At 30.3% G+C, this 12,885-nt stretch overlaps 1 protein-coding gene across 1 annotated transcript; it reads left to right on the top strand.

Annotated features, from left to right (window-relative positions):
• Positions 1-6,191: 6,191 nt before the first annotated feature.
• Positions 6,192-9,745, top strand: LOC124935270. The gene is made up of 5 exons (XM_047475714.1): positions 6,192-6,461; positions 8,046-8,127; positions 8,212-8,378; positions 8,469-8,519; positions 9,590-9,745. Exons 1-5 carry the CDS (start codon positions 6,192-6,194, stop codon positions 9,743-9,745), a joined length of 726 nt encoding a protein of 241 aa, XP_047331670.1.
• The last annotated feature ends 3,140 nt before the right edge of the window (positions 9,746-12,885 follow it).

Below are 12,885 nucleotides of genomic sequence, written 5' to 3'. Positions count from 1 at the left end.
GGGACAGGCTTCTAACAGATTTCCCCGTTTCCCGGCTTTAACGGACCCAAGAGCGGATCTATAAGTCAGCACAAGTCTAAAATATTTGTATGTAATAACAATACCGACAAGAAAACCGTCGTTATTGATAGTTAATCGTCAATAATTTATTTATCGACAGTAACTAGATATATTTTTTATTTGCATGATATTATTATCTTTTTAACCCAAGTAAATTTTAAATTTTAGCAAATTGATGTCCAAAGCCGGCCCCGAGTTTTGGGCTGCTCCAGTCCCGATAAAAAAAAAAGTGGCCTAAGTCTAATTTTAAAAAAAATTGTTTTTTTTTTAGATTTGAACCTATAACCAAATAAATATATATTTTTATATTAAACCACTATGCTTCAACATTTTATATTTAAAAATATAATAAATTTAATTTACTATCTTATTATTTTTATTAAATGGACTGTGTTCTAGCCTGAGGGCTTGTTGGGCTTACCCCATGGCTGACCCTAATATCGTCAATCTCCAAGCTATCTTCTCAATAATCCCTCACATGAGAACTCCTTTTGTCCAAGGGCGGATCTATACAAGCCTATCTGGGCTCTAACCCTGATATCTCAAAATATTTTGTATGTAAATGACAATAACGATGAGAAAACACCGTCGTTATTGAGAGTTTTCCATCGTTAAAGAGAATTAGTGACAATAACTAGGTATATTTTATTTGTTTGTTATTATTATCATTTTAGCCCTGGTAAATTTTATGATTTATTTTAGCCCGGGTAGATTTTAAATCCTAACTCCGCCCTTGCTTCCGTCGGTGTTCCGAAGATGATCTTCAAAATTTACAGGTCATTGCCAACGTGCTTCGGCCAACGAAGACCCATTATCGGTCGTATATTTCGGTATGGACTCCGATGAAGTAGGTGTTCAGCTACAAACTTCTTTCGTTGGACTTTGAATCATTGACGTGATAAATGAAAACTTTTGAGAATCTTAGTCCTTTCGCACTGTGCACCAATCAATCTGCAATGGTTTTACGTTCGACAGATCATCGGAACGTTGCGTATATAGTCAGGGACGAAGAAGCTCTGTCTATTATCTAAACACGTTGAATAATATTTTAGGTTCATATAGAGTGAAGATCCTCGGGCCAGAGCACGACGACACCTTTCATCAAATTGCTAGAAAATATTTGACCGAAAAGCATAGATTAATCTAAACCTCGAGGTTAATTACTACATTCATCATTTAAATCTAGCAGATACTCTTAACCAATTGCATAGGTAACGATCCAAACGCATAGTCACACAAGTCACATGGAATTCAATTAAAATCCGAAGAATTAAACCAAGGAAACTCGAAATTGATACACTACACTTGTGATGAGTTTCAATATGCAATTTAAGTTTAGCATGTACCCAGAGTCGGCCTTGGGTAAACCCGGCAAGCCCTCGGGCTAAAGCAGCCCACTCCCTAGGACAGCTTATTTGTTAAATATATTAAACTTTTTAGATAATTTTATTGTAATCTTAAACATAAAATAGTTTAGTTCAGTGCTTTAAGATTAAAACTTAGAAATTTTATATGTTTATGGGTTCAAACCTCACTAAAAATAATTTTTTTTATCAATTTTTTAAACTAGACCTAGGGCAACAAAAATATATCGACATTTTTTCTATCGGGACTGTGGCAGTACAAAACTCAAGGCCGACTCTGCATGTACCTTATAGTCGCGGGAATACAAGTCAAAAAGTAGCCATGAACAAATGACAATATTCGAAAAGAAATCCTAGCTCCGACGAGTAGACTCCTTCCAGTTTCAGATGGTTTCCCGCGACCGTTTCTTTGTATTGTGGTCAGAGGCTAAGAGAGGGATCTAATGTATTTTCTTTAGGGGTTAGCACCATAGCGGTTATGGGGAATTAAGAGGGCTTATTATATAGTTAGTTGGAATGTTATAATATGAATTTTAGGCTAAAAATAGGGGTGAGCATAATTTGGGTTTACCTAAACCCAACCCTAACACAAACCCAAAATATTAATTTGGGTTGGTTAATTTGGGTTGGGTTGAGTATGGGTTGAGTTTAATTTGGGTTGGGTTAAGGTTACCCAAATTATATAAATTTAATTTAATTCTCTATTATTAATCAAATATAAACTAATCATCTTCCAACTTTAAGTCGAACACGTGTTTGACATGTTTAACACGTTTAACACGTTTTTAACAAGTTTTCACACTTATAAGTTATAACACGTTTAACACATTTTCACATTTTTGACACGTTTAACACGTTTTTGACACATTTAACACATTTTTGACATATTTAACACATTTTTCACACGTTTAATACGTTTTTATCACGTTTAACACGTTTTGACGTGTTTAATACGTTTAACACGTTTTTGACAAGTTTAACACGTTTAACACGTTTTGACGTGTTTAACACGTTTTTGACATATATAACACATTAACAAACTTTTGATAAGTTTAACACGATTTTCACGTTTTTGTCACGTTTTTGGCACGTTTAACACATTTTTGACATGTTTAATATGTTTTCACACTAAAAACACGTTATTCACACGTTTAACACGTTTTTCATGTTTTTTTTATCACGTTTAACACGTTTTTGACGTGTTTAATACGTTTAACACGTTTAACACGTTTTTGACAAGTTTAACACGTTTTCACGTTTTTGGCATGTTTAACACGTTTGACATATATAACACGTTAACACGTTTTTGATAAGTTTAACATGGTTTTCACGTTTTTGGCACGTTTAACATGTTTTTAGTACGTTTAACACGTTTTTAAAATACTCAACATATTTTCACAATAATAACACGTTTTTCACACATTTTTCATGTTTTTATCACGTTTAACATGTTTTGACGCGTTTAATACGTTTAACACGTTTTTGACAAATTTAACACGTTTTTCACATTTTTGGCATGTTTAACACGTTTTTGACATATATAAACGTTAACATTTTTTGATAAGTTTAACACGGTTTTCACGTTTTTGGCACGTTTAACACGATTTTCACGTTTTTGGCACGTTTAACACGTTTTTGACATTTTAACACGTTTAACACATTTTTGATATGTTTAACACGTTTTCCACACGTTTAACACGTTTTCACATGTTTAACATGTTTTCACGTTTTTGGCATTTTAACACGTTTTTAACATATTTGACACATTAACACGTTTTTTTTCACATTTTGGCACGTTTAACACGTTTTGGCTCATTTAACACACTTTTAGTATATTTAACACGTTTTGGTACATTTAATATGTTTTTTCACATTTTTGGCACGTTTTTCCACGTTTTTGGCACATTTAACACGTTTTTGCACATTTAACATATTTTGACATGTTTAACATGTTTTTTGCACGTTAACACGTTTTGACACGTTTTTGGCACATTTAACACGTTTTTTTGCATGTGTAAAACGTTTTCACATTTTTGGCACATTTAACACTTTTTTCACGTTTTGGTATGTTAAATGTGTGAAAAACGTATTAAACGTGTCAAAAATATGAGAAACATGTGAATGTGTCAAAAACGTGTCAAAACGTGCCAAAAATTTAGAAAACGTGTTAAACGTGCCCAAAACATGAAAATCATGTGAAAAATATGTTAAACATATTTAAAATGTATTAAACGTGTCAAGAACGTGAAAAACGTGAAAACATGTTAAATGTGTCAAAACGTGTTAAACGTGCCAAAATGTAAAAATAATGTATCAAAATGTGTCATAGTCGTGAAAACGTGTCAAACGTGTCAAAAACGTGTCAAACGTGTTAAAAACGTGTTAAACATGCAAAAAACATATAAAACGTGTTTAACGTGTCAAAAATGTATTAAACGTGCTAAAAACTTGTTTAACGTATCAAAAACGTGTAAAACGTATGAAACATGTCAAAAATGCGAAATCGTTAAACGTGTCAAAAACGTGTTAAACGTGTCAAAAATATGTTAAACGTGCCAAAAACGTGTCAAAATGTATTAAATGTGTCATAATCGTGAAAAACGTGTCAAACGTGTCAAAAACGTGTTAAACATGCCAAAAACATTAAAAACGTGTTAAACGTGTCAAAATTGTGTTAAACGTGCCAAAAACGTATTCAACGTGTCAAGAACATGTTAAACGTGTCAAAATGTGTTAAACATGTGAAAAACGTATGAAACGTGTCAAAAACGTGTTAAACGTGTCAAAATGTGAAAAACGTGTCAAAACATGTCAAAAACGTGAAAAATGTGAAAAACATGTTAAAAATGTCAAAAACGTGTTAAACAAATAAAAATGTGTTAAATGAGTCAAATACATGTTAAATGAAAAAATAATAAAATAATTTGGGTTACCCAACCCAACCCATACCCAACCCATATTAGTAAATAATATGGGTTGGGTTACGAGTTGGGTAAATTTAATTTGGGTTGAATATGGGTTGGGTTTACCCGTTTGCTCACCCCTAACTAAAAATGAGTTATTGGGCTAGATGAGTCAACTGGGCCACGTCAACTCTTCGGGTCGGGTTTTGGATCTAGATAGTCACGGTCCAAGCCTATTATTTTGGTATTGAAATCAGGTCATTTCATCATCAAGGTCCCAATTATGATTTTTCAAAGTTTTCCAAATTTCCCTATCCCATTTTGGTCCGTTTTTTTAATTAGCAACTTCTAAGAGCTCTCCCGGACGACTCAGACCATGCCTCGGGATGAGCCAATAGCTATGGGAGATGTATGGATCTCAGCTACAACTTTCGTGTTTTAGGTTTCGAACGAGGAGGCTCATAGAATTAGGAAAATTCATTTGAACGTTGATGGTCCTAAACTGCACCACCTGGCTTGCGGGCGGCCTAGCGTGGGATGTAGATCTACCACAAGTCCCATTCAGTATCATTGGAAAGCTAACATCCACAAATTTTAAATGGTAACTCACCCGCCTTGAATGGATAAATAGAACTTAAGTTATGAATTTTTGAAGTTTAATCAAGTTCTTGGAAGTTGAACTTAGAGTTTAGTGTTTACTTGGAAGGTACTCTACACATTTTTTGGGTTCATTTCTTTGGAGTGAATCTTAAAAAAAGTACACTAAATTCAAGACCCTCTATTTCTTTTATAAAATTTTGTTTACATTCAGTCCCCTAACTCCACTTTAATTTACACTAATCTTAGTGATAATCAAACTATTTTGTCTTTTAAACACGACTCTTGACACTTGAGTTATTAAATACATTGTATATATAATCAAACAAATTATAGAGCTAAAAAATCATATGTTATCTAGAATGTGGATTATCATCTGGTAGCACAATACAAAATTCAGGATCTAGTGACCGTTTGATATCCCTTCCGTTATTAAATAAAAAAAAAATTTAATGATGGGGAGTTAGAAGAACGTCCAAGTGGTTAATGACTAATTAATTAGTGACCCTTCATGAACCATATATGTGCATATAATGAGAAGATCTAAGAGCATCTCCAATAGAGCTGCAAACGCATACCCAAAATGAGTTTTCTCCTCCAACCGAACTGTAAAACCAAACTCAAAATGAGATTTCTCATTTTCCCTCTTCAAAAAACGCAAATATGCGTTGCTACTGTTCACAAACGCATATTTTTTTTTTTTTCATTTTAGCCCTTTAACTTTTACTTAATTAATTTTATATATTAAACTTACTTATATAATTTATTTATATTTTAATTTGTTTATATGTTTTATTTATTTATATTTTATTTTTATCTTATATTTTATATTAAGTTTATTTATATAATTATTAATTTAATTTATATAATATTTTTTATATAACATAAATTTATAATATAATTAAAAAAATTATAATAATATTAAAAAAATTATTTTAATATATATATATATATATATATATATATTATATATATTATTTTAATAAATTTTTATAATTAATTTATATTTAAGTTTAAAATATTTGGATGATATTATAATATTGTGGTGTAATTTATAAGTTTGTAAAAGATATGGATGATATTAAAAAGTTATAAAAGTTGATGTAAGAAAGAATATTATAAGAATATTCTTTTGGGTTTGAGAATGAGTTTTTCGGTTGGAGTAGAATTACTGTTTTGATGTGATATTTACACCAAAATGAGTTTGAAAATGGGTTTTTCGGTTGGAGATGGTCTAAGACATGCAAAATACATGATAATTAAGAAAATGACTTCCAATATGAGTATGAAGCTCATTTTTCATAAAGAAAGAAACAAAGTTTTGTATGCAGAAGTAGGAAAGGATGTCCTGAATTTCCTTTTCTACATTCTTACTGTACTAGTCACCACAATCACAAAGATTTTCTCCAACTACAAGAAGGGTATGGTTGGATGTTTATTTAACTTCTACAAGTGTTTTGAGAATCTCAACAACATCTACATTCAACCGGATAAGAAGAAAGACGAAATCTTGAATCCCAGTCCTTCCTTTCTACAGGTTTATATTATGAAAGTACAATGGCGGACCTAGAAATATTTTCTCGGGGGGGCCAAATACCTAATAACGTAGCATTTTTTGTCTATCAAATAATTACATTTTTTAATTAAAATTTTACTCGATAATTACATAAAAATACTAATAAGCACAATTACTAAATTATTCTTGTCCATGAGTCGGTACAAAAGAAGACAAATATCTTCATTACGTTGACTATATCAATCAATCAATTCAAGAAAATTTCCTTTATTTGATGAAATACTTGACTCATCGTGTCCTCGAAAAGGTAATCCTTGCCTCAATAGAAAGCGTGTTAGATCAAATATTGTCGTTAAACATGTGTGATAATTTATTTCTATATCACGACCATGTGTACGTAAAACGTTTCTCACGTTATGTCTTTGATCTTAAAATGATTCAAATTGAATTCTAGCTTCATTATGACAACTATTTGAAGTTCTCATATGACGATTGAATCTTTCTAATGCTCTTTTCCAATTTTTGTACTCATCTCTTATAAATGTATCATCTACGTTTTCTCTATTTAAAGGTTTGAAAAGATAACATCAAAAACAAAATGATACATCTTTTGATATGCTATATTCTAACAATGTATATTTGATCAGTAACATTAGACTCATTAGTAGGCTCATTAATTGATTGAGAAGACTCATGTTGGTCATTGATGTAGAAGTACAAATTCGTTTATAGAACATCTTCATTATTCTATATCCTACATAAAATAAATGATTAAAAATAAATATATGTCACAACCCCTAAATAAAATCTAACAAATACATTTATTTGTTGAAATAATTTAAAATTAATTTAAAATTAAAAAATATAAAATAATATTTTACCCTTATATTTATATAAATGCTTATCTTACCCTTATATTTATAAGTAATTTGTATTATTAATTATATTAAAATTAATAAAATATATATAAATAAATTATAATATAAATGTAGTTTTAAAATAAATAATAATATTATATGATTTTCAATATTTTATATATAATTCTTTATATTTTAACTTATATAAATAAATGTTATTTATATATTAACTAAAATTTATGTATTATTATAAATATTGTATTTTAGAAAAAAAAAATTGTATAAAATAAAATATTAATAATAATTACTTGTATTTTAAAAAATATTTTTTTTGTATAAAATAAAATATTAACAATAATTACTTTAATAAAATTATATTTGAAATTAGAATACTATAATTATAAATTAGTTTTTTTTATTAATTTGGGTTAGTTTATTATAAATATTAGAAAATAGTGTTGGTATAAAATAAGGTTATAATTAAAGAAATGTTAGAGGCAGGGTTTGATCACCTGACCTCTACTATACATTTCAGGGTCAGCTCCAAAACCACTCAGACAAAATCTTATTTGATAAACATATATATATAATATCTTAAAAGTTTTACCCGGGAGGCCCGGGCCCCCTTGTAGGTCCGCCACTGTGAAAGTATACATTTTCTTTAGAGTAATGATGCAATTTTTGTAGGGCATGGATGTGTGATGATATAATTTACTTTGTTATGTTGCAATTTATTGGTGATTTGTAGGAATGTTTGTTGTTGCCAAACCCTATACAAACTGGTACATATGTCAATGTCAATTTATACAAATGTTCGGATTGTGAGAATGGTTATTATATTTGATATTTGAATAATTTATGTGAAACATGCAATGGCTCAATGAATTGCCTTGATGTTTTATCTGTGCCTATAGCGAAATATTCTGGAGAAAATGAACCGGGTTTGGTAGCATACTTTGTGATGGATGATTTGGAGATCAAACCAATGTCTACAATTTCAAGTATTTCATTGTTGAGCCAGTTCAATGTTAAGGATGTAGGTGATCTACAAGAAATGGTGGTTGTTTTGGGCATAAATGAGGTAATAATTGAAGAACCTTAATGAAATTAGTAAATTATTGTAATAAGTTTATTTGATTGTATATTGGTTGTTTTTCGTTGGAATTAATAGGGATTCAAGATACTTGAAGCTTCTATAAAAGGGAAAGAAGTGCTCACCAGTGTCTACATTGAACAAATTTGTCAAAACAGAAACATGAAGATGAAGAGGAGGATAAATAAATAAATTGATGTTATGATCATTGATTCAAATATATTTTGATAATTCTATTTTAAAAAGACTATTTTAGCATGATCCAACTCAATGTTAATTGAGTATTGGATTCATGTATGAATTTAAATTACTTCAATAATATTATAGCTTGTATTTGATCATTGGATTCAAGGAATTAACTTTTTGGTTAAAAATAAAATGTGTTTAATTACTAAAATGCTTTTTAAAATTTAAAATTTAAATTTAATAAATATAAGTAAATGTTTTTGAATAAAATAGATCATTAAAAATGATAATAATGTGATAAAAAATTCTAAATATCTAAAAATTTAATTTTATAATTTATGACTTATTATTATATGAGGTTTTATTATATAGAGTTGCGATAAGTAATGCATCAAATGTCACATTTGAAGATTAGTGACTTCGTTAGTCGGACTAATTAATATTATTCTAACTCATCCTTCCTTGGATTTGGGAGAGTTGTAAGCTAAACCATCATCGAACCGTCCACTCTCCTTCCTCTTTCAATTCCGCGACTTTGAGTTCTTCTCCTGAGAGAACTTTTGGGGACTGAATGTGGAGGTCATATCCGGGAGAACATCCACCGGGCCGGTCTTCCTCCAATGACAGGTCTGGAGAGTAAGTGTTTAATGGGATCGCACTTTGTCATTAGGATGACCTTGTGAGCCAAGAAGTAATGTTTCAGTTTGCTGACTGCGAAGACAAGGGCGAGGCAATGGCGTTCAACCGGTGTCTATCTCAACTCTGGTCCTTGTGTCAACCTACTGATGTAGTAGACAGGTTTCTTGACACCGTCTACCTATTGTGCCAACAATACACCCAATGAATATGTTATCGAGGTGACATACAAAAGCAAGAGTAATTATTCTCGTGAAAGTGTCATAGTTCTGTGCGAGGCCAACAATTCTTTGATAGCTTCAAAGGCTTTGTCTTGCTCTTCTCCTCAAAGGAACTCTCTATCTTTTTTTTTGTAAGGGGTGAAATGGCCTGGTTAGTTATGCCAAATTGGGGATGAATCTCCCCACTACTCTAAGCGGTACAACATTTTTCTGATGGACCCCTTGAGCTATTTCATGTTACTTGGTCTCCGCATATTGCGGATGACAGCCACTTTGGATGGATCTGGTCGATTCCATGCCTGTGGACTCTAGAATGATTCTCATAGAAATATCAAAGGTATAATTTGAATTAAAAAAAAACATTTTGCCGTTGGTTAAAAAAAAGGAAAAGGTGTAAGGAGGAAGAGAAGAGAGGGATTTTTTTTTTTTTAATTTTTAGTCATTCCTTTTTTTTTAAAGAGAATATATGTTGTTTTTGGAAAAAAATGTATAATTTATTATTCCATTAATTTAAAACATATTAATTATATTCTATTATAAAGAGAATAATGTATATAAATATGATAAAATCAAATATAATTTTTTTAATTAAATATATTAATATTATATTATTAAATATTATTATAATCTTATATTATAATTTTTTAAATGTTTATATATATTAAAAATAATAAAAATTGTTTAAGAATAAGAAAAAATATGATATTAAAAAATTAAATAAAAAAGTAACCAGAAATTAAAATAAGAATAAAAAATAAAAAACCCAACATGTTATCAACTCGTAAATCCTCCTGAAGAAACAAATAACTTTCCGACTTACTTCATCACTTTTCAGAATGAATATCAGAAAGTGTAATTGTAATAACATTATGAACAATACAAATCTGACGACTATTATCATTCAAAAATATAATATATTTTAACATTTTCCTCAAATTCAAGTGAATAAACTTTGTGTCTCTATTGTATTTGCAATATACATTTAACAATAACAATTCATTCTATAGTTCTTATCCCTCTTTGTTTTCATGGTTATTTTCTCTCTTTAGGTTTTGTACGTATCATACACTTTTAATTATGTTTCCACTATATTATTTTTTTTCTTCTGATTTTGACTTCGTTTCTGGTTAAGACTTCGTGTTTGATTTTATTGTTATGTCTCAACAATTTTGTCTTTATTGTGCCTTAACTCGCAATGAGAATGATTTATTCATTCTTATCAGATGACACCTTATGTTCTTTTTTTGGATGAAAGGCCTCTTGATCCAGGTCATTCGATAACCATTTTTTGCTAACCTAGTTTCCTTTGACGTCTTCGGAACCAACAGGGGTAGTACATAAATATTCACGTGCCTTTCGGCCTGATGTTTTTCATTGACTACGCCTTTCGGCCTGATTTTAGGACAGGCCCGATCTTAGGCATGACTCACTCTTCATGGATAATTAACCTTCCAAACTCGTTCACGGGAATCCTCAAGTTTTATTTGTAAAACCTCTATTTTTTTAATCAAAACCCAAAGATTTATAATCTGATAAATCATTTTTTTATTGAATTTGTAAATTTTTATTGATATGCAAGCCGAATCACTTATATGATATTATATATCTCCATGAACCTATAAGTTTGTGCTTGTATGGTATTATTTAGTCTATTTACCGGAATATATAACTTGATTACATTGTATTATTTGGTCTTACTTACTGGAACAGAAAATTTCAAGATTATAAAGGATTATTGTATACAAATATTTTTTTATTGGGGAAGAATGCTAATTTTATTTATAAAGTTGGAGCCAAGTGTCAAATTTATTTATAAAGTTGTAAAATTCTATTTTTGTATATAAAGTTGTCAAAAGGTGTCAAAATTATTTAAGATAACGGAAGTCATTTAACGGCGTTAGATTTGTATCCACGTGGCATCCACGTATAATCCACTTATTATATATATATTTTTAAAACTATTTTCCTTTTTCATTTCAAACAAATCCTATTTTTTTACATACCTAACCTCCATCCTCTAGCAGCCGACCTCTTCAACAGCAACCTCCATCACCGCCCAATACTGCAAATTACACATTCCATTTGACTGGACTTGGAAAAATATGAAGATGATCAATGCACTGCGATACTGAACCCAATACTGCAAAACGCAAAACCAAGCTCATTGTTCTAATATCTTCAATCTAATCATCATATCCATCTTACTCATTATACGTTTCGCCCATCCCCAAAACCACAATTCATCATTCAAGATGCCTTTGAATGCCACTGTCTTCACCTTCAACCTCTCGTCATTGCCTTCTCCACCGTTGAATCTTCTCTCCTCCACTCTACAAATCACCATCGTCTCCAAAAACCCAAACGAGAATTCGAGTATCCTACAATTAAGTTTGACAGTCATGTCGATTGGAAGATCGGGGCGTTAAATACACATAAGTACCATATTCATGTACTCTGTTCTCTGTTCTGCTCGATGGCGACTGCTGATGAATCGGGCGGCGACGACAACTGCTGGTGACGAGGGAGTTGACGGGCAGTTGCTGGTGAAGAGGTCGGTAACGGCGCTCTAGTGAAGTGAGGATGGGGTTAGGTTTGTATAAAAAGAGAAAGAGTTTGTTTGAAATGAAAAAAGAAAAATAATTTTAAGAAATATATATATATTAGGTAGATGACACGTGGATAAATATTAACCCCGTTAGATTTTTTCCGTTATCTTAAATATTTTTGACATTTTTTGACGACTTTATATATAAAAATAGAATTTTACAACTTTATAAATAAATTTGACACTACGCTCCAACTTTATAAACAAAATTGACATTCTTCCCATATTTTTTTTTCTCTTTTAACCCTATATCTCTTATTCCTAAGAGGCATGCATTCCTCAACTAAGAGTTATAATAGTAAATAATAAATTAGAAGATAAAATCAAATTTTATATTTTCTTAATTATATAAATATATATATATATATTATATTATATTATAAAAAATTAATTTAATTTTATAATATAATATAATATAATATAATATAATATAATATAATATAATATAATATAATATAATATATCTTAAAGGTCTCTATAACAAGAAAAAATATGATGATTTAACTTGGAGTTTCTTTTTGATATTATAAGTAGAATGTGTATGAAGGAGAAATAAATCAGATGAATTAGATTTTGCGTATTTTCGATAAAATTCTCTATTATCGTGAATGATATCTCTCATGATTTTTTTATAATTCAAGGGACTTAAGACAAGGGGACCATTTTCCCCTTTCTTATTTGTTATTGTTATAGAAAGCCATTCTAGAATGATGTCGTTTGCCGAAAATGCGGGTATGTTTCGTGGGGTGCAGTGCGGTGCGAGACGATTTCCGTTCTCTAAGTCTCACTTATTATTTGCAGTTGATACTCTTTGCATGATTCAGGCTACTAGGAGAAATGTCAAACA

This window comes from Impatiens glandulifera, chromosome 4 (genome assembly GCF_907164915.1).
Source record: "Impatiens glandulifera chromosome 4, dImpGla2.1, whole genome shotgun sequence".
Classification (NCBI taxonomy): Eukaryota; Viridiplantae; Streptophyta; class Magnoliopsida; order Ericales; family Balsaminaceae; genus Impatiens; species Impatiens glandulifera.
This window is presented reverse-complemented; position numbering and strand designations above follow the sequence as displayed.